This window comes from Chiloscyllium punctatum, chromosome 10 (assembly GCF_047496795.1).
Source record: "Chiloscyllium punctatum isolate Juve2018m chromosome 10, sChiPun1.3, whole genome shotgun sequence".
Lineage (NCBI taxonomy): Eukaryota > Metazoa > Chordata > Chondrichthyes > Orectolobiformes > Hemiscylliidae > Chiloscyllium > Chiloscyllium punctatum.
In genome coordinates this window covers 98,977,931-99,003,822 of record NC_092748.1, presented here as the reverse complement: position 1 = coordinate 99,003,822, position 25,892 = coordinate 98,977,931, and the positions used below count along the sequence as shown (strand labels likewise).

Below are 25,892 nucleotides of genomic sequence, written 5' to 3'. Positions count from 1 at the left end.
GCTTCAAGTTGTTCAGACTTCAGTGAAAAGTTACAACCTCTCATTTTCTTATATCATCCTTTAAAATCCTCTTTGCAATCCTTATAATATCTTTATTTGCTATCCACAGATCAGACCGTTGCAGTGGCCTCTGATTGCACTCTAATTTTATATGCAGGAAATTTGTATTAGAAAATAAAGACGACCTGAGAGACAATTCTCAGCAGTAAAAAACTCATTAGTGTTGAAACACAATCATTGTAGCTCACAACATATTGTAGCTTAATTTTTTTAATATACTGAAAACTACATGAAATTGATTTATAAACATTTTTATACATATACTTAAAATAACAAAACTAGACAAAACTTGAAGTACATTTATGTTGCATGAATCACAGGAAAACTCAGTTTGTAGTACTATTATCTTCATTTTACAAACACCTAACAAATGAGAGACCAGATTTTGATTCAAAATAAGAGAGAGCTAGGCACCAACTCTCCTGTATATAATGAACTCTGCGTGTATATAAATTTAATTCAGTAGTTAAATATCAACTGTTTATTGTTATACTGTACAGAATGTTTTGTCCATTTCACAAATACTGAAAACACAAGGAAAGAAACAACCTTAAAAGCTGACCGACATGATTTATTCTGTCCAATTGCAACCTCTTTGTATAATATGTAATGACTGAACGAAGCTCAGCCAGAAAACATAATTTACTCCAGGCCAGTTAAATTTTTTTCCTTCAGTTCTAGTCTAGAATTCATTTTTGAAAAATATTAAACCTTAAAAGTAATAAGGCTAATTGCATGTCAAGGTATGATGAATGCAGCTGCTAAATATGGACAATTACAAAATGTGATAAAGTATACGTGGCAGATTCAGAATGCTGCAAAGTCTAACTGCTGCATTAATCATCGGGGTGTAACCAGAGTGCTGATTTCAAGCAGGTAGTCTGAATTTCATAAGATACAAACATGGTGTCCAATAACCAAATCTGCTGTTCATGACAATGATATTTTGTAATCTCAGCAATACCAAAATGTCAGTAGATACCAATTTTTCTTTAGATATTCAGGCTGAGAAAACAAAGCAGATAAATCTGGTTTCTTTTAAGCACAACATTTACTTGTTGCCTCTTCTTGTATGTTGATAAGGGCATTGTGCGATATTTTTCCTTTCATCTGCTAATTGACTTAATACATACTGGCAACCTCTCTGTATTTCATGCCTCTTTATTGATTTCTAACTTAGCTTTCAATATTTATCACACAAGTCTTAATTTAAAATAAAACAACTTAACTTTCAAACACCTATTCTGGGCAAAGATGTTTATTCAAAACTGGAAATTAAATTAATTAAAATAAATTTTTGGCTAGAATGCCACACTTCTAAACTGACATTTTTAAAAAATTTACTACTGCACAAAAGTACTTAAGCTTTGTGAATATTTTTGGGGAAATAAGAATGACTTGTTGAATTGCAGAACTTTCCACCTTTAATACAAGCAGTTATCAGGGCATCCTAAATATATTTGTTCATACTCTATGTAAAACTTGCACCAACAAATTAATAAAAACTTATCACTTCGGTAGCATTCTTCACAACAATACATAGCAATGACTGGTAGATCCTAACTTCCTGCAAAGGTAACCAATGTGTCTTTTCCGATTCCTCATTTTAAAATTGTTCAAACTTCACTTGGCACGAATTTTTCTTTTTATTTTCTTTAACTTGTTCGTTTTATGCACTTTTTCAGTCGATTAGCTCTTCTTTTCGGCAGTCCTTTCAGCAGGCTGTACCTTGAATGTGATTTCATCATCTGTATCATCAACAGTCTTTAAAGATTCCCGTTGTTTTAGAGTAGTTGGTGTGCAAACAGGAGTCACATCCTAAGAAAATGGTTAAGATTAACAATTGAAATATAGAATTTAGTATCAGGTTCAAAAATATACCCTGCGCAAACAGACTAAGGTGAGACATTCTATTACAATTCTGCTATAAAATTAGCAGGATAGTACTTGAACAGACTGGAGAATCTAGAATTGTACTCCTTACAGTTGGTAAGTTTAGGGGAAGATTTAGTAGCATTTTTCAAACTTATGAAAAGTTTGATACAATAGATCAGAAAATGTTTCCAGTGGGGTGATAGGTTAGTACTTAATGAACACTGATCAAAGATAATTGCCAAAAAATTCAGAAGGGAGACAATGAGGACCTCCCTTTCCCACCCATAGTCAGTCATGTTCTGTAATCCATTGCAGGAAAAGTTGGTAAAGAGTTTTCAACAGTTACTTTCAAAGGGAATACCCGATAAAGGAAAATAACACAATGCTGTGTATCACATGCAGGAAACAATTAACTGGATAAGTTGTTTTCTGAAAAACTTGACCAGGTACATTATGCAGACAGAATTTATACTTTCTTCTCCTGATAGCTAATGTCTGAGAACACAGGCCAGAAGCAACGTGATGCCCAAGAGGATGGCAGAACTGTTAGAATTAATCTCTATCTTTAACTAAGAATGGACACATTTAACATTTGTGCTTATTTTGTGGTTGGGCATGTTCATGATCAGACCTGGCTTGAGCTGAGAGTTGTTCCCAACTGTTACTGTCAAGTCACATGTGAATAATAGACATGGACAAGACACTATAGCGCAATGGTCACTATTGAAATAAAAGTCAGATTCTGAACACAAAAAACATTTTGGCAAATTATGAATCTATGCACTGATTATACTTAGCAGCAGTGAATGTCATAATTCAAAATGTAAGCATTAGAAACCAACCAATCAACTTCTTAACTGGACGATAGGGGAAAATAACAAATCTAAGATACTCATTATTGGATCCTCTTGCACTGAAGACTTGAGGACCACCACAGAATTTACATTCTTAACTCTAACCAAAACATTTACAAATCTAATTAGTGGAAAAATATCAACATACAATTAATATTGGTGTTTCAACTTAGAATGTTAGGTTTAAAACCATTAGGGTATAACTTATGTAATTTTTAGATTAACAATTAGCAGAGTTTTCTTGCACTGGAAGCAGAGATGTTTCAGTGTGAGTTGGATAAGTTGATTGAGTAGGCAAATGCAAGACAAAGTATAATGTAGCTAAATATGAGGTTATCCACTTTGGTAGTAAAAATTGGACGACAGATTATCTGAATAGTGATTGTTTGTGAAAGGGGAAGGTGCAACAAAACTTGAGTGTCTTTGTACTGCAGTTGCTGAACATAAGCAGTTAGGTGCAGCAGACAGAGAAGGCAGAAAATTGTATGTTTGACTCCATAGTGATAGAATTTGAGTGCAGGAGCAAGGATGTTTTGCTGCAATTGTACGGGGCCTTGATGAGATCACTCTGGAAAACCATGTATACGTTTGGTCTCCTTATCTGAGGATGGATGTCCTGGCTATGGAGAGAATGCAATAAAGGTTTCCTGGGACACAGGACTAAAGTATAACTGGATTGGTTTGGAGTGAATGAGAGGAGATTCAGAAACCCATAAAATTCTAATAGCATTAAAACTTTAGATTGGGTAAAACGACAGGGCAGGAAGAATGTTCCCGATGACCAGGAAGCTCATAACCAGCGGTCACAGTTGAAAAATAAAGGGTAGGTCACTTTGGACTGAGATGAGGAGAAATTTCTGGACCTAGCCAGTAATGAGCCGAAGGCATTTTCTGCCACAGAAAGCAGTTGAGGTCAAAACATGGAATAATTTCGAGAAGGGGTTAAATATAGTTCTTAGGCAAAAGAGATCAAAGGGTATGGGGGAGAAAGCAGGAACAAGGTACTGAGTTGGATGTTCAGCCATGATCATATTAAACAGCAGAGTTGGCTCAAAGGAATAAATGGCCTACCTCGCTCCTTTTTTCTATCTTTTCATGAGGCAATGAATCCCATCTCTTTCTGAGGTTTTGCCAGGTAAATGCTGTTGCACGTGAAATATGGCACATAGGATTGTTGTGAGATAGTCTATTTAGTTCATGAGGACAGGACAAAGCTAGTAGTTTACAAGACCAATGGGAGTAACAGAGAAGGGAGGGTGCAGCAATGCTGGGAAACTTAAAAAGGATGTTAAAGATTCCAAACTCAGCAATTTTACTGAGTTAAGGAGCCGGAAGTCAGTCGCTGCATTTCCATTTTTTTTTGCTGGCTTTTGTTACTGTCTTTTTATCACTGTTTTGCTTAGTGACACATGAACATTAGTGTTCCAGTTTGATTTGGAGATCTCTGCATTTATCGTCAGAAATGATCAGTTACTATTCTGTGTTAAAAGTGGTGAACTGAAGGCATAGACCATAGATTTGCAAGCTGGGTAGACCTGAAAGGTATCACTGGAGTTTACTGATACACCACGTTGTTTCAAAGGACTTAATGGGAAACTGAGAAGGAGAATCCATGCCACTTAGAGTGAGAGAGACACACATCATGGAAACAGATCCTTTGGTTCAACTCATCCATGCTGACCAGATATTCTAAATTAATCTAGTCCTGTTTGCCAGAATTTGGCCCATATCCCTCTAAACTCTTACTCTTTGTTTGACCATCCAGATGCCTTTTAAAATGTTGTAATTATACCAGCGTCCACTACTTCCTCTGGCAGCTCAATCCATACACGCACCACCATTTGTGCATGGTCCCTTTTAAATCTTTCCCCTCTCAGCTTAAACCCATACCCTTTCATTTTGGACTTCTCTACACTGGGGAAAATACCCTGACTATTCATTCGAACCATGTCCCTCATGATTTTATAAACTTCGAGAAGATCAACCCTCAGCTTCCGACACTCCAGGTAAAATAGCACCCACCCCCATAGGTCAAACCCTCCAACCCCACCAACATTCTTGTAAATGTTTTCTGAACCTTTTCAAGTTTCACAACATCTTTCCAATAGCAGGGAGACCAGAATTGAACACAGTATTCCAAAAGTGGCCTAATCAATGTCCTGTACAACTGCAAAATGACTTAAAGGACAGTGGGATCCTTCTATGACTTTGTTCTAACAGATTTGATAATGGTCCTGGCAGGCTTTAATGAGCCATCCACTTTAAAGCAATAACCTCTACATTGAAATTTACATATGGACATTGCAGAACAACATAGGCATCAAATAATTGCTGTAATCAGTCAGTTCCTGGATAAGGTTTTCAGCTTACCTGGCTATTTACTGTGTCATTCATTTCTGTGCACACTTGCTTTTTCATTTGAGGCAACACTGCAGCCTAAAGAGTAAGGAATAATGATTGAAAATTGATTGTGCAAGGAATTAACGAATACCAGAATTTGAAGCTGCAACACTTTTTTTCAAAAACAAAGGTTTCGCCAACAATACAAGATTTTGGAAATGGGGAGAATCTTAATAATGTATGCATGCCAAGATCACAGATGAAGACATTTTAGACTCAGATTGATACTTCAAAGCTTCAGAGGCTCTTAGGGTGAACTAACCCATCTGTAGACCAGAAGGCCTGGGTTCAAATCCTTCCTGTTCTACATGTGCCAGAACATATCTGAACAGGCTGATTAAAAGATATTTACATTCAAACCTTGTATAGAAACATTCTTTTGAATGTCATGCACGAATCTTCATAGTTTTAATCAAGAAATGTACTCACCCCAAATTAGATATGCTCACAGCCACACCTTTATATCCATATTGATAAGTGTAAAGAAATCATTTAAAGCTATCCCGTTTCAAAAATAGATTTAAAATAGGGTAAGGAAAAGTTGCAGCACAAAGAAATTATCTCCCCACAAAACCAAGTTTATTGTGTAAGTAAATAACAAATAAAAAAAGGCAGAAATGATTTACAATGAAAGGAATTTCCAGTTATACTTACCAAAGTTAAAGGAATTTGAACACAATCAGATAATCTTGCAACCAATCTGCTATTGTAATGATGTAAAAATTAAAAGAATGATAATCATAATGAGGACTCAATACATGAAGAAAACTTACAAAACCAGGAAAGTCATAGTCAATCCCTTTCGCAGCAAGCCTTTTCCGTAACTGCCCTTCTTTTGCAAGGAGTCTCTTTGACATCACACTTTCTTGGTATGGTGTTCTTTCCTTGTTGTAACGAGTAACAGCCGGGAACCTCGGCTTATTAAAAGATGTATGGCTACCTTTAAAAAGTTGTGCATGTACTTTCTCTGGTGGAAGAACCTGACCTGAAAAATATGACAATTAAACATATTTACTACATGAGGGATGACCAAACTTTTCAGTATCAAGATACACTTTAATGAGACAAACAATTCCATAGCACTTTATTCAGCTGGCCTGATGCCAACGTCCATGCAAGCATGATATCAGACATCTATACTTGCATGGAAGCGTGCGCATGTACAGATGATAGAGGTACCTGGTGTCAGCAGACACTGCCTTCAATAATAAATGCAGAGGCTTTAGAGGAGATCAGAAGTGTGGCTATGGCCTCGAGACTTGGGTGAAGTGGCGATTTTCTTACCTGGTGTGCCATGGCACATTGGTTGAAAACTGCTGCACTCTATCTTTGGATGTGAAAATATTGACAATGTGTATTTCTGATGCATTTTAATGTACAAAAATGCATCAAAGCAAATCAGAAATTATGTAATTTAATCAGCTTTCTTTATGTTTCCATACACTACTGATCAATTACAAGGAAGCACACACGATCCATTTCAGTCAGTGACTCTTGCTAATGTAAAATAAAGATACATGAATGGAGCATGTTGGAGTTCACCACCTCTCCCACCTACTCTCCCAAGTTTTGCTTTCCCAGCCTGACGATGAAAGAATATTAAACAAATAATTTTCATCATCTATCCGAAGAAGCCCATAATTCATCCTAAGTGAAAATGTAGATACAGGCATGCATGTTTTCCTTCAAATACAAATACAGCAGGATCAAGGGTATGTTTTTTATTTGAGGAGAGTCAGTGGTGGCAATGATGGCAGTATGGGAGGAGAAGGAACAGCTAACAATATCAATTTATACAGAGACAAAGAAGACAAGTTGGCTTTTGAATAATTTGATAGTAATTAGGCTCAGGGAGCAGCAAGCGCGTGTCATGGGAGATGAGGAATAGAGAGGGGACAAAAGGAGTTACAAGAAAAAAGAATAAATATTCAAGTTCGGTTAGGGCAGGGATCCTAAGAAAAATTTAGCTTGGTGGGCGAGAGGAATGGTTCTGAGGCAGTGGAATGGCCTAGCTAGATGTGGAAACGTGGAAATTATGGAATCAGAGTTCTTGTTTTTGACTTAATGGCCCCATAGAAAGCATTTGAGTCAAATATGTTGCATGTGTGTAAAGGGTGGAACAAATCCAACTTTTATTCTCACTCCATTTGCACTCACATCATTTGGCTTGCACATAAAGAATGGTCATCTAAGAGCTACCGAAGACGACCTATTGCATTTAGGATTATCCCCAGGTATGAATCAATGCCAATAAGAAATGGAAAGGATAAAGTCAAAATTTCTCGAAGCACCAGGTGTTGTTCATTAACCAGTCAAATGGAATTATTTCAGACAGTGAAGATAATCTCAGTAAGCCATGGGCAGAGAGCCAGTTTGTAGAACATGAACATTAAACTCTAATTTTGAAATGTTTACTGTCAAATACTTACATTTTAAGAGCCTTTCATTAAATAAATAGTTGTTCATTGTTTCTGCAACGATTTTGGCAACTTCCTGACATGCAAACTCCACAAAAGCATATCCTTTGCTATTTCCAGTCTATAGTTTAAAATAAAACATATAATATTCAAATAGTACCTGAGCCACAAGTATATCAGCTTTGGTAAGAATTAGAAACTGAATCAAATGTTTGTTGCTAAGCAACTGTAAACTGATCTGACAGCAGTTTAACAACAAGGTTGTAAAATAACACATTTCCCCCCCAAAGATTTCTCTTCACAATCAGCACATTTCTAATGAGAAAAAAAATCTTTCTTAAAAAAGATAATTCTTTGTAAATCCTAACATCAACTTAACTGATAAATTATTTGTTCCAAGTTTTCTCCCACTGTCATTCTACAAATGGAAGGTGCAGTTCAAGTAATTGTTTTCTGGGAGGTATAATTCTCAATAAGTGATCCAAACAAGACTAAGGAATAAACAAAACAGAAAACTTGATTCTAAAGCTTAGGGAAGTTACAGTTTAAAATTACAGCCTAGTGGTATTATCATTAGACTATTAATTCAGAACTCAGTTAACATTCTGGGGATCTGGTTTCAAATCTCACCATGGCAGATGATAGAATTTGAATTCAATAAAACAAATCTGGACTTAAGCATCTTAAGACAAGTGTGATACCATTGCCGATTATCAGAAAAACTCAGCTGGTTCACTCATGTCCTTTAGGCAAGGAAACTACCATCCTTACCTAGTTTGGCCTATTTGACTGAAGACCCACAGCAACATGGTTGACAATTGACTGCCCGCTGGGCAAACTCAATGGGCAATAAATGCTGGCTTAGCCAAAGATACCCACATCCCTTGAGTGAAGTAAAAAAATGTTCAGTAAAAGAAAAGAATTGAGAAGATTGCTAAAAATTTAGTATACCTAAAACAAACCCTTGATATCTATAATTGTAAAATATTTGGTTTCAGGCCTCCCAAACTGATCACAGTAATAGACATTACTCTAATTTTCATTGGCTTTCGAAAAGTCCTTCAAGATAAAGTTTCAAGTATGTATGATGGTACAAATCCTATTGCCTGCTGTTTTATTCAAAATACTACAATGCGACTGAAGCAATTTAAAGAAATAAAAGAAAAACTGAAATCCAACTTTCCAATGGAATCTCACATTTTGTGACATGATAAAAGAAATGGAACTGACAGGAATTCAATTTGATCATATATTAATCTTCAAGAATGTATAACAGGCACAAAATCAATATCTTGTTTTTAATACTTTCAAAATCTGGTGAGACTGAGGAAGTTTAAGTGGCAAAGAAACAAATATATACAACACAGACAAAATAAATAGAATAGTGGGATGGACTTAAACTATTATGGTGGGAATGAGGCAACAGAAGCCTATTACACAGTAAAAAGAGTACTTGTTTGAATGAAACATTGAGGAGGGCAGTCACAGCAAAGTGGAAGTCAGTGCAAAACAAGCAGATAAAGCAGGCCTACAATGCTGTTAGGAATGGAGTTTGAGGATTTTGACCTAATGACATTGAAAAAGCAAGTCTGGATGGTGAGTGGTTTAGAAAGGTACTTGCAGATCCCGATGTTCACAAGGACCCACTGCACTTGTCTTTCTAGATTGTAGACGTCATGGCTTTGAATGGCACCATCCCAGATACCTTGGTGAATTTCTGCAATGCATCTTGTAGATGGTACATACTGTTGCTAATGGGCAGTAATGGAGGAAGTGAATACTCCTAGATGTGATCCAATCAAATGGGCTACTTTGACCTGGATGATGTCACGCTTCGAGTGCTGATTGAACTGATGGCCGGAGTTAAGAGTTCAGTTACTCACTACTTAATTCCTAGCCTCTGATCTGCTTTTGTAGCCATAGTATTTACATGGCTGGTCCACTTTACTTTTTGGTCAATGATCATCCCAAGGGTGTCGATAGTGGGGGATTCAGTTCAATCACGTTAAGATTGGTCAAATTCTCTCTTATTGGAGATAAGCACTGCCTAGTATTTCTGTGGCATGAATGTTACTTGCCACTTTTCATCCCAAACCTGGTCCAGGTCTTGCTGCAGTCAGATAAGAGACTGCTTCAGTATCTGAGGAGTCGTGAACACTGAACACTATGCCATTATCGGTGAACATCCCTACTTCTGACCTTATGATGGAGGGAAGGTCATTGATGAAGGACCTGAAGATGGTTTGGCCGAGAACACTGAGGAACTGTGCCTTCTGGCATAGTGGTGGCAGTCCTACCACTAAGTCTAAATGCCTGATTCAAGTCCCATCTGCTACAAATGTGCTTTATAAAATATCTACACAGGCTGATTGAAAATACCTACACTGATGAACTCCTGCACGGGTATCTTGGAGCTTAGCTTCCAAAAACCTCAACTATCTTCCTTTATGTTACGTATGTCACTAACCAGTGGGCAGTTTCCTCTCTGATTCCCATTAATATGGAGCTCTTGATACAATACTTTGTCAAATGTGTCCTTGATTTCAAGGTTAATCACTTCTATCTCATGAATTCAGCTCTTTTCTCCATGTTTGAACCAAGGTTGTAACGAGATTGAAAGCTGAGTGAACAAACTGAGTGTCAATGAGCAGGTTATTGCGAAGCAACTGCTGTTTGAGAGCATTGTTAACGACACCTTTCATCACCGATGATCATGAGTAGACAGACTAGGTTAGATGCTGGTGACTAGTTGGTTCAGTATTTATTGACATCCTTAGCTGTCCCTGAGAAGGTTGTGATGAGCTGCATCTTGAACTGCTGCAGTCGACTGCAATAGGCAGACCCACAATGCCATTAAAGAGGGGGGTCCAAGAGTTCTATCCAATGATACTGAAAAAACGGCAATATATCACCATGTCAGGATGGTGAATGCTTTGGAGGGAAACCCATAGGTGTTGACGTTGACATTCCCATGTATTTGCTGCCCTTGTCCTTCTGGATGAAAATGGTCTTGGGTTTTAAAGCTGCTGTCGAAGGAATCTTGGTGAATTCCTTCAGTGCACCTTTTAATGGTGAGCATTGATGCTGCTGAGCATCAGCGCTGGACAAAACAGATATTTGTGGATGCAAACGTGTGAACCAAACAGGCTGTTTTGTCTTGGATGGTGTTAAGCTTCTTGCATGTTGTTAGGACCACCCTCATCCAAGCAAGTGTAGAGTACTCCACCACATTCCCGACTTGAACCTTGTAGATGGTGGATTTCTGGACACAAATTACAACTTGTGATGTGGACAGTACAGGAAGATGGCATTGTGAAAATGATCAACCATGACCTAAGTGAAAGACATGGAGGGTTCAACTGGCTGAACAGTCTATTCCTGCTCCTTTGAGTGCCTACTTTGTCCAATATTTTCCAGAAATTGCTCTGTAAAATTTTGCATTCTGACATTTTAACCATATGAACACCAATCAATATGCAGTTTATCAAATCAATAATCTATTTTGTACAGTCATTTCACAAGCTGACTAGAGAGATAATTGTAATTACTTTTCAATTTTGCATTTGAACGTCTGCAAGTGATATTTACTCAAATGAATTCAGCAGCTTAAACACATTTTGGATTTTGTCTGTTAATTCTGTAGTCTAGATGTTGAACAATACTGCCAAGAACTGAATTCATTAACTATCGTATCTCTGTTCATATAAACATTACTGAGGAGTTGGATATACTAACAGCAGTTCTGCTAACATTTAAATAGATTGAGTTAGAAATATTTAACCATTAGCATCTAAATTAAACTTTCATACATTAAGAATGGTCACAGGACTCAAAATGTTAATTCTATTTTCTTTCCACAGATGCTACCAGACTGGTTTAGTTTTTCCAGCAATTTTTGTTTTTGTTCATAACTACATGCTGCACTAGCTCCACATGATGTAATTTTGCTCCCCAAAATATCAATTTTGGAGTACTCAGATCCTACCTCTCTTGATGTACAATCCCATGACAAAATTTCTGTTATATGTTTTACATGAGCAGAGACACTGGTTGGCAATAAAATCACCAAGCTGTATATACATTGAGATTGGCTGTGTGTAAATGAATCCTGATAAATGAGAAGCCTGGGTTTCTACACCTTATTTTTGGATCAGAATTGGTAGGTATTGCAGATAATACTCGTTTTAATAATGCCCATCCAAAAATTAATTCACACCAATGTAAACATAAATAACAATGTGATTGCATGAGCATTTTCTCTCTCAAGGTGAGAATTACCACTAGATAGTCTAAGGACAATTATATTTAAAAAATGCTTCACTCGGGATCTTTCATAGATGATTAAATAAAATGTGCCTCCAATTTTTAAAGAGCTTCATGCTTTGATATAGCATTTTCCACCATACATGTTCATCACCTTTTTGCTGCGTGAAAGTCGAATTCTTAAAACAGTTCCAAACTGGGAGAAGTATTTCTTGATTGCGGGTTCATAGAATCCTTTGGGAATATGGCCCAAGTAAATTACACCTGGTGTCAGCTTTTCGACCTAAGAGATAAAGAGTTGATTAGGTCCACATGGCATTCACATTCATTTTCAGAGCATTGTGATACATTCCAAAGCACAGAATAATAATACATGGTATTATAAACAGCAAAGTAATTTGTCATTGTCAACAACATTATAAAAATGCTCGCGACCACATATAAAATGCAGGGAACACCATCAGGGAATGAGACATTCTAGTCTAATGCACTAACAATCCTCCAAACAGAATGAAGGAAGATGTGTTGACATAAATCATATGAGCACTAACAGCATCTCCTTCCAGCAAGGAAATTTAAGCTATATGAAATAGTCAAATCAGCTTAACTTATTTTCCTCCATTAAAAGGAATAGGAAATGCTCCCTCAATACTTGCTATCCATTTTTTAAGCACTGTGTTCATTAATCCTCATCACCAGGGATTGCAAGTGTCAAAGAAAATCTAACTGAAAATTTGGTTCAAAAAACACATCTTTCAGATCTGACCAACCTCACTGAAATTCTGACACAACCCCTCATTGAACCTGATTACCTCTTGGCATGACACTGATTTTAGCAGTACTCAGCCCGCATCCAATGTTAGCACACCACTTCAGACATGTTGATTACTTTGCAATTCTAAAATGTTGACCATATAAATGAAGGGGAGGAATGATGCAAGATTACCAACCCTGTACACTTTGTAGCACTTAATTTGGAGGTAGTAAATTTCAGACCATCATCAATGTTGTCAATACAGCATAACTTTACAGAGGATTTGCATTATTTGTGTTTCTTGTCTCTCACATGAGACACTGCATGAAGTCCACACTCCATATATTCTAGTTGCTGCTAAAGGCTCTCTATATTATTACTTGGATCACGCATTTTGTTTTGTCCTGTGGTCAAAGTTCCTCCCTCAGTCAACACCAACAGAACTATATGAACTTAACCATTACCTTTTCATTACTTATGGGATCTCATTGAGTGCAAAACAATATTATGTACATATGGTAAGTCCTATCGAATATTTCACAGACATAAGACGATATTCACCTCCAAAGCTTTATCTGAAAGTATCCTGTATTCTATACATCAAGACCACTTATTTCCAGCTTTGCAACAGTACTCACTTGCTTTCCTACATTAGTCCCTCACAGTAGAATACATCACCTTTATTAGCCTCCAACACATGCTCTCTTAGCTGAAATTTGTCCAAATCTCTATTGCAATTACCACATCCTTCAATAATTGCTGCTTACATATCAAGGTCAATACTGAATTTCCATTATTCAGCATAAAGTTCATAGTCCTTGTCCTGAAGAGTCACATCTTTCTCAAAACATAACTATTTCCCTCCAGACAGATGCTGCTAAACATTTATAGAACATTACAGCACATTACAGGCCTTTTAGCCCTCGATGTTGTGCCAGCCTGTGCAACCTGTAGACCTGCTGAGTTTCTCTAGCATTTTTCAAGAAGTTTGTTTAAAATCCTAGCACTTATCCACATGTCCTTATGTCCTTATCCTGCCATAAATCTCCAATCCTCCCAGCCCTACAGAGTTTTCTTTTTACTTTTGCCAACTTCACTCCTGCAGCTCAACACTGCGACAGCCTTCAGCTGTTGAGATATTGTTTCCAGATGTCCGAAGACCATAAGAAATAGGAAAAGTGTAGGCTGTTCACACCTTAGAGTGTGCTCTGCCAATCAATAGGATCGTGACTGAATCAATATTCCCCACCTTCACTTTCTTGCCCTGTCCTTTTCCCTGGTCAAAACCACCTACCCTCAAAACCTTTCTCAGTGATCATTTTCCTCATCACTCCCTCATCCCAGGTGTACATTTCCCGCATGTTTATTTTTGAAGGATTGTGGAATGTTTCTTCATCATAAAAGCAAGTTTTCATCTCTGTGTTAAATATAAAACCCCTCATTCTGAGATCATGCTCTCTGATCCTAGACTCGCCTCAAGGGGAAACAATCATTCTGCATTTATCCTGGAGTTGGGAGGTCATGTTGCGGCTGTACAGGGCATTGGTTAGGCCACTGTTGGAATATTGCGTGCATATCTGGTCTCCTTCCTATAGGAAAGATGTTGTGAAACTTGAAAGAGTTCAAAAAGACTTACAAGGATGTTGCCAGGGTTGAAGGATTTGAGCTATAGGTCGAGGCTGAACAGGCTGGGGCTGTGTTCCCTGGAGCGTCAGAGGTGAAGGGGTGACCTTATAGAGGTTTACAAAATCATGAGGGACATGGATAGGGTAAATAGATAATCTTTTCCCTGGGGTCGAGGAGTCCAGAACTAGAGGGCATTGGTTCAGAGTGAGAGGGGAAAGATATAAAAGAGATCTAAGGGGCAACTTTTTCACACAGAGGGTGGTACACGTATGGAATGAGCTGCCAGAGAAAGTGGTAAAGGCGAGTACAATTGCAACATTTAAAAGGCATTTGGATGGGTATATGAATAGGAAGTGATTGGAGGGATACGGGCCAGGTGCTGGCAGGTGGGACTAGATTGGGTTGGGATAGCTGGTCCGCATGGACGGATTGGAGCGAAAGGTCTGTTTCTGTGCTGTACATCTCTATAACTCTATCCTGTCAAGTCCTCCAAAAATGTTGTATGTTTCAATAAATTTATTCTCATGTTAAAATTCCAATGCACTCAATTTCTCACGACATAGTCCCTGCATACTTAGTAACTCCAAGTGAACTCTGGACTGCCTCCAATACCAGTATATCTTTCCTTACATAAATGGCCTAAAACAGTTTATAATATTCCAGCTGTTGTCTGACTAGTGCCTCGTATAGGCAAAAGTCAGCACTGCAGATACTGGAGATTAGAGTCGAGATGTGGTGCTGGAGAAGCACAGCAGGTCAGGCAGCATCTGAGGAGCAGGACAATCAATGTTTCGGCCAAAAGCCCTTCATCAGGAATGTCCTGGTGAAAGGCTTTTGCCCGAAACGTCGATTCTCCTGCAGCTATCTTTCCAAACACAAACTGGGACTGCCATAGTGTTAAGGATTTAGATTGAGAGCAATTTGTTAAGTGTGTACAAGAAAATTTTCTGATTCAGAATGTGAATGTACCGACTAGAGAAGGTGTAAATTCTGACCTACACTTGAGAAATAAGTCAGGGTAGCTGACTGAGGTGTCAGTGGGCGAGCCCTTTTGGGCCCAGCGACCATAATTCTATTAGATTTAAAATAGTGATGGAAAAGGATAGACCAGATCTAAAAGTTGAAGTTCTAAATTGGAGAAAGACCAATTTTGATGGTATTAGGCAAGAACTTTCTAAAACTGATTGGGCGCAGATGTTCGCAAGTAAAGGGATGGCTGGAAAATGGGAAGCCTTCAGAAATGAAATAACAAGAATCCAGAGAAAGTATATTCCTGTTAGGGTGAAAGGAAAGGCTGGTAGGTATAGGGAATGCTGGATGACGAATGAAATTGAGGATTCAGTTAAGAAAAAGAAGGAAGCATATGTAAGGTATAGACAGGATAGATCAAGTGAATCCTTAGAAGAGTATAAAGGCAGTAGGAGTATACTTAAGAGGGAAATCAGGAGGGCAAAAAGGGGACATGAGATAGCTTTGGTAAATACAGTTAAGGAGAATCCAAAGGGTTTTTACAAATACCTGAAGGACAAAAGGGTAATTAGGCAGAGAATAGGGCCCCTCAAAGATCAGTAAGGCAGCTTTTGTGTGGAGCTGCAGGAGGGGGGGCAGATACTAAACGAGTATTTTGCATCAGTATGTACTGTGGAAAATGACATGGAAGATATAGAATGTAGGGAAATAGATGGTGACATCTTGAAAAATGTCCATATTCCACAGGAGGAAGTGCTGGATGTCTTGAAACAGGTAAAGGTGGATATATTCCCAGGACCTGATCAGGTGTAGCTTAGAACACTTGTGGGAAGCTAGAGAAGTGATTGCTGGGCCTCTTACTGAGATACTTGTATCCTTGATAGTCACAGGTGAGGAAGACTGGAGGTTGGCTAACATGGTGCCATTGTTTAAGAAAGGTGGTAAGGACAAACCAGGGAACCATAGACCAGTGAGCCTGACGTCAGAGTGGGCAAGTAGTTGGAGAGAATCCTGAGGGACAGGATGTACATGTATTTGGCAAGACAAGGACTGATTAGGAATAGTCAACATGGCTTTATGCATGGGAAATCATGTCTCACAAACTCGATTGAGTTTTTTGAATAAGTAACAAAGAGGGTTGATGAGGGCAGAGCAGTAGACGTGATCGACATGGACTTCAGTAAGGCATTCGAGCAAGGTTAGACCTCATGGAATACAGGGAGAACTCATCATTTGGATACAGAACTGGCTCAAAGGTAGAAGTCAAAGGGTGGTGGTGGAGGGTTGTTTTACAGACTGGAAGTCTGTGACCAGTGGAATGCCAGTGGTGCTGGGTCCACTATTTTTCATCATTTATATAAATGGTTTGGATGTGAGCATAAGAAGTACAATTAGTAAGTTTGCTGATGACACCAAAAGTGGAGGTGTAGTGGACAGTGAAGATGGTCACCTTAGAATACAACAGGATCTTGATCAGATGGGTCAATGGGCTGAGAAGTGGGAGATGGAGTTGAATCTAGATAAATGTGAGATACTGCATTTTGGGAAAGCAAATCTTAGCATGACTTATACACTTAATGGAAAGGTCCTAGGGAGTGTTACTGAACAAAGAGACCTTGGAGTGCAGGTTCAGAGCTCCTTGAAAGTGGAATCACAGGTAGATAAATTAGTGAAGAAGGCGTTTGGTATGCTTTCCTTTATTGGTCAGAGTATTGAGTACAGGACTTGGGAGGTCATGTTGTGGCTGTACAGGACATTGGTTAGGCCACTGTTGGAGTATTGCGTGCAATTCTGGTTTCCTTCCTATCGGAAAGATGTTGTGCAACTTGAAAGGGTTCAGAAAAGACTTACAAGGATGTTGCCAGGATTGGAGGATTTGAGCCAAAGGGAGAGTCTGAACAGGCTGGGACTGTTTACCCTGGAGTGTTGGAGGCTGAGGGGTAACCTGATAGCAGGTTTACAAAATCATGAGGGGCATGGATAGGATAAATAGACAAATTCTTTTTCCTGGTTTGGGGGCGTCCAGAACTAGAGGGCATAGGTTTAGGGTGAGAGGAGAAAGATATAAAAGAGACCTAAGGGGCAACTTGTTCACTTAGAGGATGGTATGTGTATGGCATGAGCTGCCAGAGGAAGTGATGGAGGCTGGTACAACTGCAATATTTAAAAGGCATTTGGATGGGTACACGAATAGGAAGAGTTTGGAGGGATATGGGCCGGGTGCCGGCAGGTGGGACTAAATTGGGTTGGGATATCTGGCCGGCATAGACAAGTTGGCCTGAAGGGACTGTTTCCATGTTGTACATCTCTATGCTGCCTGACCTTCCGTGCCCTTCCAGCACCACACTCTCAACTCTTGTGCGTTGTATAGTTTTAGAAAAACCTCCCCACTTTTATACTCCACTCTCTCCCTCACAATGCCTCTCAGTCCCGCCAACTCAGTACCCTTCCGTTCCCATCCACCACCCACTCCCCCACCTCATATCCCCCTCCCCTCCACCTCACTCCCCCTCCTGAATTGCACTCCCGCATTTCCCTTCCTTATTTTCCCCCACCTGACTATCCCTCTCCGCATCTCACTTTCAACCTCCCTACCCCCTTCTCACCCCACTTTCCCCAACTTCACTCCCCCTCACTCCCCCCACTTCATTCTCCCCTCCCCAATCCCCCAGTCCCTCATCTCACTCCCCTTCCCTCCATTTCACTCCCCCAATCCCCCCCAACTCACTCCCCCCCGATCACCCCACCCCACCCCACCCTTCCCACCCCCCAACTCACTCCCCCCCCGATTCCCCCACCCCCCTCTCACCGATCCCCCCCACCCCCCTCTCACCGATCCCCCCACCCCCCTCTCACCGATCCCCCAACCCACCTCACTCCCTCCACTCCACCCCCCCACCTTCACCCCCCCCGATCCCCCCACTCCATCCCACCCCCGATCCCCCCCCACCTCACTCTCCCCTCCCCCCCCCACCTTCTTCATCCCGTGCAGCTTCCGTTGAAACTCCTCCTGCATCTTCGGTTCGAGAGACATGGACTGCTGGGCGCGGCGGCCCGGATCACTCTTCGACGCCGCCATCGCTGTTTTGTGTCGACCCCGAAAGTTTCACAAAGTGGTCGGATCCCTGCAGCCGCTCTCGGTCACCACGTTGAGGACTAGAGCGGCTTCCGCAACCGTGGCAAGAGTGTCCGATAGTTACACACTTACTGTCTGCCCCTCACTGCGCCCCCTCGAGTTCTGGAGGAGCTCCGTTCGGCCCTCACTGCGCCCCCTCGAGTTCTGGAGGAGCTCCGTTCGGCCCTCACTGCGCCCCCTCGAGTTCTGGAGGAGCTCCGTTCGCCTCTCACTGCGCCCCCTCGAGTTCTGGAGGAGCGCCGTCCGCCTCTCACTGCGCCCCCTCGTGTTCTGGAGGAGCTCCGTTCGGCCCTCACTGCGCCCCCTCGAGTTCTGGAGGAGCTCCGTTCGGCCCTCACTGCGCCCCCTCGTGTTCTGGAGGAAAACTATATCTGCCCCTCACTGCGCCCCCTTGTGTTCTGGAGGAGCTTCATTGATTGGCAACTTTTTCACGCAGAGGGTTTGTCCTTGTTATTACTGCTTGAAGTTTCTAGAGCTCTAACTAACTTGAAAATCACGTAATCTGTAGCAATCATGTGGTCCAATAAAATCCACCTTTAAAATAAACAAGAAAATAGATATTTTTATTTTCTATATATTTTGAAATAACTTATGAACTTTCATGTCTTGTGGAAATAACCATAAGTAAGGTATTTTCTACTAAAAATTATTAGAATGTTAAACAGCATTACTGTAGACACACTTTAGAGTCAAAGAGATGTACAGCAAGGAAACAGACCCTTCAGTCCAACCCATCCATGCCGACCAGATATTGCGACCCAATCTAGTCCCACCTGCCAGCACCCGGCTCATATTCCTCCAAACCCTTCCTATTCGTATACCCATCCAGATGCCTTTCAAATGTTACTATCGTACTAGCCACCACCACTTCCTCTGGCAGCTCATTCCATACACATACCACCCTCTGTGTGAAAAAGTTGCCCCTTAGGTCTCTTTTATATTTTTCCCCTCTTGCCCTAAACCTATGCCCTCTAGTTCTGCACTCCTCGACCCCAGGGAAAAGACTTTCTCTATTTATCCTATCCATGCCCCTCATAATTTTGTCAACCTCTATGAGGACACCCCTCAGCCTCCGATGCTCCAGGGAAAACAGCCCCAACCTGTTCAACCTCTCCCTGTAGCTCAGATCCTCCAGACCTGGCAACATCCTTGTAAATCTTTTCTGAATCCTTTCAAGTTGCACAACATCTTTCCAATAGGAAAGAGACCAGAATTGCATGCAATATTCCAACAGTGGCCTAACCAATGTCCCGTACAGTTGCAACATGACCTCCCAACTCCTGTACTCAATACCCTGACCAATAAAGGAAAGCATACCAAATACCTTCTTCACTATCCTATCTACCTGCGACTCCACTTTCAAGGAGCTATGAACCTGCACTCCAAGGTCTCTTTGTTCAGCAACACTCCCTTGGACCTTACTATTAAGTGTATAAGTCCTGCTAAGATTTGTTTTCCCAAAATGCAGCACCTCCCATTTATCTGAATTAAACTCCATCTGCCACTTCTCAGCCCAATGGCCCATCTGGTCCAGATCCTGTTGTAATCTGAGGTAACCCTTTTCGCTGTCCAATACACCTCCAATTTTGGTGTCATCTGCAAACTTACTAACTGTACCTCTTATGCTCGCATCCAAATCATTTAGGTAAATGACAAAGGGTAGAGGACCCAGCACCGATCCTTGTGGCACTCCATTGGTCATAGGCCTCCAGTCTGAAAAACAACCCTCCAGCACCACCCTCTGGCTTCTACCTTTGAGCCAGTTCTGTATCCAAATGGCTAGTTCTCCCTATATTCCATGAGATCTAACCTTGCTAATCAGTTTCCTGCGGGGAACCTTGTCGAATGCCTTACTGAAGTCCATATAGATCACATCTACTGCTCTGCCCTCGTCAATCTTCTTTGTTACTTCTTCAAAAAACTCAATCAAGTTTGTGAGACATGATTTCCCACGCATAAAGCCATGTTGACAATCCCGAATCAGTCCTTGCCTTTCCAAATATATGTACATTCTGTCCCTCAGGATTCCCTCCAACAACTTGCCCACCATCGAGGTCAGCCTCACCAGTCTATAGTTCCCTGGTTTGTCTTTACTGCCCTTCTTCAACAGTGGCACCACGTTTGCCAACCTCCAGTCTTCCGGCACCTCACCTGTGACTATCGATGACACAAATATCTCAGCAAGAGGCTCAGCAATCACTTCTCTAGCTTCCCACAGGAGTGCTGCCAACCCTGTTTTCTGCCTAAAGTTTAACCGCATAGAAACTGAAAAATGATCTAATGTATTTGTTCATGGCCTGTGGGCTTGGCTGGCTGGGCTGGCATTTCCTGGCTATGCTGGGGAATGGTCCCGGGGAGGGGATGATTGAGCTGGCTAGTTGAACCGCCGCAGTAGTGACACCCACAGGAGCTGTTAGGGAACAATGAAGGAACGGCGATATTAATCGCGTACGACTTTTATCGACTTGGTGACAATTCGGCTGCAGGAGCGTTGCAGGTCCGTGCCGCTTCCAGCGAAGGGGAGACCTGAATCGGAACCACCAAATAATGCACTAGGTGGCGCCGTGAAAGCAAATTTGCAGCGATGATAATGGGCAAACCAGAACACATTAACAAACAGAGCAACATCAACTTCCAGCAAGATTCAGTCAACCATCTTTTGGACAGTAACTGAGGAAATAAACATCGTTTTTGTCCGATCTTGTTGAAAATAACGAGTGGTGCAATGATCAGAGAACAAATTATCGTGCTTACTTTTGATTAACTGTCCTCAGTAAAATTGGCGCTCAGTAATTTTCTTGCTCTCGGAGTAAAACTCGCTGACAATGCAAAAAAAAACTGCCCCACAGATTGTAAGAAAAGCCCCCCCTTTAATTTTGGGGGCTTTCGGAGTCAAAGGTCAACGGTCACCAGAGGAGATACTGAATCAAGTCAAGTTTTGTGGACCTGGGAAAGTCCTTGACATAAAGGACAAAAACACCACCTGCTTCTCAGTTAATTTAAATATTTCAATTTAAAACCCATATTTGCCTATCATAATACACATTCGCGTGGAAAAGCAGCACCAACCTGGTGAGTTGGGTCGAATGAGCTGTTGCTGTTCTGTATGTTCCAGTCATTCGTCACAATTTACCAAAGAAAAAATTGCAATAGATTTGATGGCAGATATCCCTTCTAATATTTTGAGAGCATTGTATTGAACCGAATGTAAATTCTCAATTTCGTAGTTTGCTTACTTGGTATCTATAAGTTTAATTCAATGATAGAGATTTTAATCGGATTTTATTAACCATTTGGATATTGGAAAAGAAACGTATCGAAACAAATTGGTTGAATGTGGGAATTCGGCTCGGACAGTATTTCAAAGTATGATAATTATTGCTGTGTGAATTGTTGCTAGATATTAGCAAGAATGTAGTATTTAAACTGTGGTACATGCTCTTGAAGTACAAGTGCACGTGGCGCGATTTAAATGTTCTGGTCCAGACTCTGAGAGTGATTGTATGTTCAGTAATGCTGTGTGTATGTGGAACAGTACTCGATATCTTGGCATGTCCCTCAGAGACCTCTGCATGTTTTTCTGCGGCTGGCAAAATGAGAGTGCTCTTGAAGTACTACTCTGCCCGCGATGATGGATGACGTTATTGGATTTCAACGCATTTGGTTCAGTTGAATATTCGAAGGAGACGCAAGTGCTGGGCAATTACCATTGTTACCTTTGGAAAACGGCCAATTTCCTGTCGTTGGGATGTCTACAGGTTCATGCGGAATGTCATTGTCAATAAAAAGTTTATTCAGAATACTGAGAATCTGTACCTACCCACTATAAAGAAAAATTCTAAAGGGAGGATCTACCTTCCAGGGTTAACTAAGAGGTTAGGGACAGCCTCCAACTTAAGAAAAGCCAAGATGAGAGGCAGGTCAGATAATTAGTTATCTTATGAAGAGAGGTTGACTGAGGTCGGATTTTTTTCATTGGAGAAAAGGAGGAGGAGAGGGGTCCTAATTGAGGTATGCAAGATAATGAGAGGCATAGAGAGAGTCGATAGCCAGAGACTATTCCCAGGGCAGAAATGGCTAACACGAGGGATCATAGTTTTAAGCTGGTTGGAGGAAAGTATAGAGGGGATGTCAGAGGTGGGTTCTTTACACAGAGAGTTGTGAGAGCATGGACTGCGTTGCCAGCAGCAGTTGTGGAAGCAAGGTCATTGGGGATATTTAAGAGACTCCTCGACATACATATGGTCACAGAAATTTGAGGGTGCATACATGAGGATCAATGGTCAGCACAACATCGTGGGCTGAAGGGCCTGTTCTGTGCTGTACTGTTCTATGTTCTATGAACCCGCCTCTGACATCCCCTCTATACTTTCCTCCAACCAGCTTAAAACTATGACCCCTTTTGTAGCCATTTCTGCCCTGGGAAAATTACAAACAGTAGAGGCCAAAGGACAGAGCCCTGTGGAACACCACTCATCACAGACTTCCAGGCAGAATATTTTCCTTCTACTATCACTTGCTGTCTTCTGTTGGCCAGCCAATTCTGTATCCAGACAGCTAAGTTCCCCTGTATCCCATTCCTCCTGACCTTCTGAATGAGCCTACCATGGGGAAACTTATCAAATGCCTTGCTGAAGTCCATATACACCACATCCACAGCTCGACCCTCATCAACTTTCCTAGTCACATCATCAAAGAACTTGATAAGGTTTGTGAGGCATGACCTGCCCCTCACAAAGCCGTGTTGACTGCATTTAATCAAGCCATGTTCTTCCAGATGGTCATAAATCCTATCCCTCAGAATCCTTTCTAACACCTTGCAGACGACAGACGTGAGACTTATTGGTCTGTAATTGCCGGGGATTTCCCTATTTCCTTTCTTGAAGAAAGGAATTACATTTGCCTCTCTCCAGTCCTCAGGTACGACTCCAGTGGAGAATGAGGATGCAAAGATCTTCGCAAGTGGCAAAGCAATTGCATTTCTCGTTTCCCAAAGCAGCCGAGGACAAATCTGGTCCGGGCCTGGCAACTTGTCAATCTTAATGTTTGACAAAATTTTCAGCATATCAGCTTCCTCTATCTCTATCCATTTCAGCGTGCACACCTGCTCTTCAAAGGTTTCATTCACTACAAAGTTTGTTTCTTTTGTAATGACAGAAGCAAAGAACTCATTTAGGGCTTCCCCTACCTCCTCAGACTCCGTACACAAGTTCCCTAGCTATCCCTGATTGGCCGTACTCTTTCTTTGACCATTCTCATATTCCTCACATAAGTGTAAAATGCCTTTGTGTTCTCCCTAATCCGTTCTGCCAAGCCTTTCTTGTGCCCCCTCCTGGCTCTCCTCAGACCATTTTTGAGCTCCATCCTTGCCTGCCTGTAATCCTCTAGAGCTGAGCTTGACCCTAGCCTCCTCCACCTTATGTAAGCTACCTTTTTCCTTTTGACGAGAAGCTCCACCGCTCTCGTCATCCAAGGTTCCTTTATCTTACCACTTCTTGCCTGTCTCAGAGGGACATATTTATTCATCACTCACAACAACTGTTCCTTAAACAGTCTCCACATGTCTATAGTGCCTTTACCATGGATCAATTGCTCCCAGTCCATGCTTCCTAACTCATGTCTAATCGCATCATAGTTTCCTCTTCCCCAATTAAATATCCTCCCATTTTGCCTAATCCTCTCCTTCTCCATAGCGATGTAGAATGTGAGGCAGTTATGGTCACTATCACCAAAATGCTCTCCCACCACAAGATCTGATACCTGCCCCAGCTCGTTTCCGAGCACCAAGTCTAGAATGGTCTCTCCCCTCGTTGGCCTGTCATCGTACTGAGTTAGGAAACCCTCCTGAACACACCTTACAAAAACAGCTCCATTCAAATCTTCTGCTCGAAGGAGGTTCCAATCAACATTGGGAAAGTTAAAGTCACCCATTACAACAACTCTACTACGTCCACACTTTTCCAAAATCTGCCGACCTATGCTTTCTTCCATCTCCCTGCTACTATTGGGGGGCCTGTAGTAAACCCTTAACGAGGTGACTGCTCCCTTGCTGTTCCTAATTTCCACCCATACTGACTCGGTAGGCAGACCTTCCTCGACAATGGAAGCTTCTGTAGCTGTGATACCCTGTCTGATTAGTAGTGCTACACCCCCTCCTCTTTTTCCCCCCTCCCTATTCTTTTTAAATGCTCTAAACCCTGGAACATCCACCAACCATTCCTGCCCCTGAGAAAGCCATGTCTCTGTTATGGCCACAGCATCATAGCACCAGGTACTGATCCATGCTCTAAGTTCATCACTTTTACTCCTGATACTCCTTGCGTTAAAGCAAACACACTGTAACTGATCCCTTGGTTCCTTCCCAGGAAAATCCTTCCCACTAGCCGGTCTACCTCTTGCTAATACCGCATCTGCATCAACTCTCACCTCTGGTATACAGCCCAGGTTCCCACCCCCCTGCCATACTAGTTTAAACCCTCTTGAACTACTTGAGCAAACCTTCCACCCAGGACATTGGTTCTCTTCCAGTTCAGATGCAGCCTGTCTTTCTTGTACTTCTTATAAGTTATACTAATGACTGGATGACAGAGAGCAGATGACAATGAAAGATAGACCGAAATGTATATTTTGAAGAAGATGAAAAGCATTTGTGGACAACTACAGAAAGATTGAGTAAGTGCACAAAGATCTGATGGTTGAAGTATAACGTGGGAAAATTTGAAGTTTTTGACTTGGGCAGGAAGACTAAAATCGCAAAGTTTTAATTTAATGGAGGATGATTGGAATTCTGAGGTGCAGAGGGATCTGAGTATTCTAGTGCAAGGAATATCAAAGTAATAGTATACAGGTAGAGAATACCATCAAAAAGTTAATGGTTGCTGACCTTTATTGTGAGAAGAATTGAACACAAAAATGGAGATATTAAGATTCAGTCATAAAATGCACTGATGTGATTACATCTTGAATGTTGTGCACAGTTTTAGTTTCTTTATTTAAAGAAGTCTGCATATGTGTTGGAGGCAGTTCAAAGACTGTTTACAAAGTTGATGTCAGAAATGAAATGCTTGTCTTCTGAGCAAATGTCAGACAGGCTGGTCTTGTTTCCACTGATATTTAGCAAAGTGAGGGGTGACTACATTGAATGTATAAGATCCTGAATGATCTTGAGAATTAGGGGGACACTCTTTAAAGACTGAAGTAAGGAGAATTCTTTCTTTCTCAGAGAGCTGTGCAACTTTGGAGCTCTCTGCGTTAGAAGGTGCAGCATTGAATACTTTTGAGGTAGTGTTACATCAATTCTTGTTAAACCGTGGAATCCCAGTATGTCAGTTGTATGTGAGGAGGTGGTTGCCTTGTGGTATTGTCACTGAACCGGGAAGCCACAGTTCCAGGCTAATGTTCTGGGGACATGGGTTTGGATCCCCGCATGGGACATGATGAAATTTCAATAAAATCTGGAATTAAATAGCAGCCTAATGGTGATTATATAACCATTGTCAATTTTTATAAAAGCCCATCCAATTCACAAATGTCCTTTG

General features: G+C 41.0%; 1 protein-coding gene across 1 annotated transcript; it reads right to left on the bottom strand.

The window, feature by feature from the left end:
* Positions 1-254: 254 nt before the first annotated feature.
* nifk (nucleolar protein interacting with the FHA domain of MKI67) lies at positions 255-18,405 on the bottom strand. The gene is made up of 6 exons (XM_072579856.1): positions 18,193-18,405; positions 12,024-12,152; positions 7,619-7,727; positions 5,963-6,174; positions 5,160-5,225; positions 255-1,878 (listed from the first exon to the last, which is right to left on the bottom strand). Exons 1-6 carry the CDS (start codon positions 18,295-18,297, stop codon positions 1,750-1,752), a joined length of 750 nt encoding a protein of 249 aa, XP_072435957.1. The 5' UTR covers positions 18,298-18,405; the 3' UTR covers positions 255-1,749.
* Positions 18,406-25,892: the final 7,487 nt, after the last annotated feature.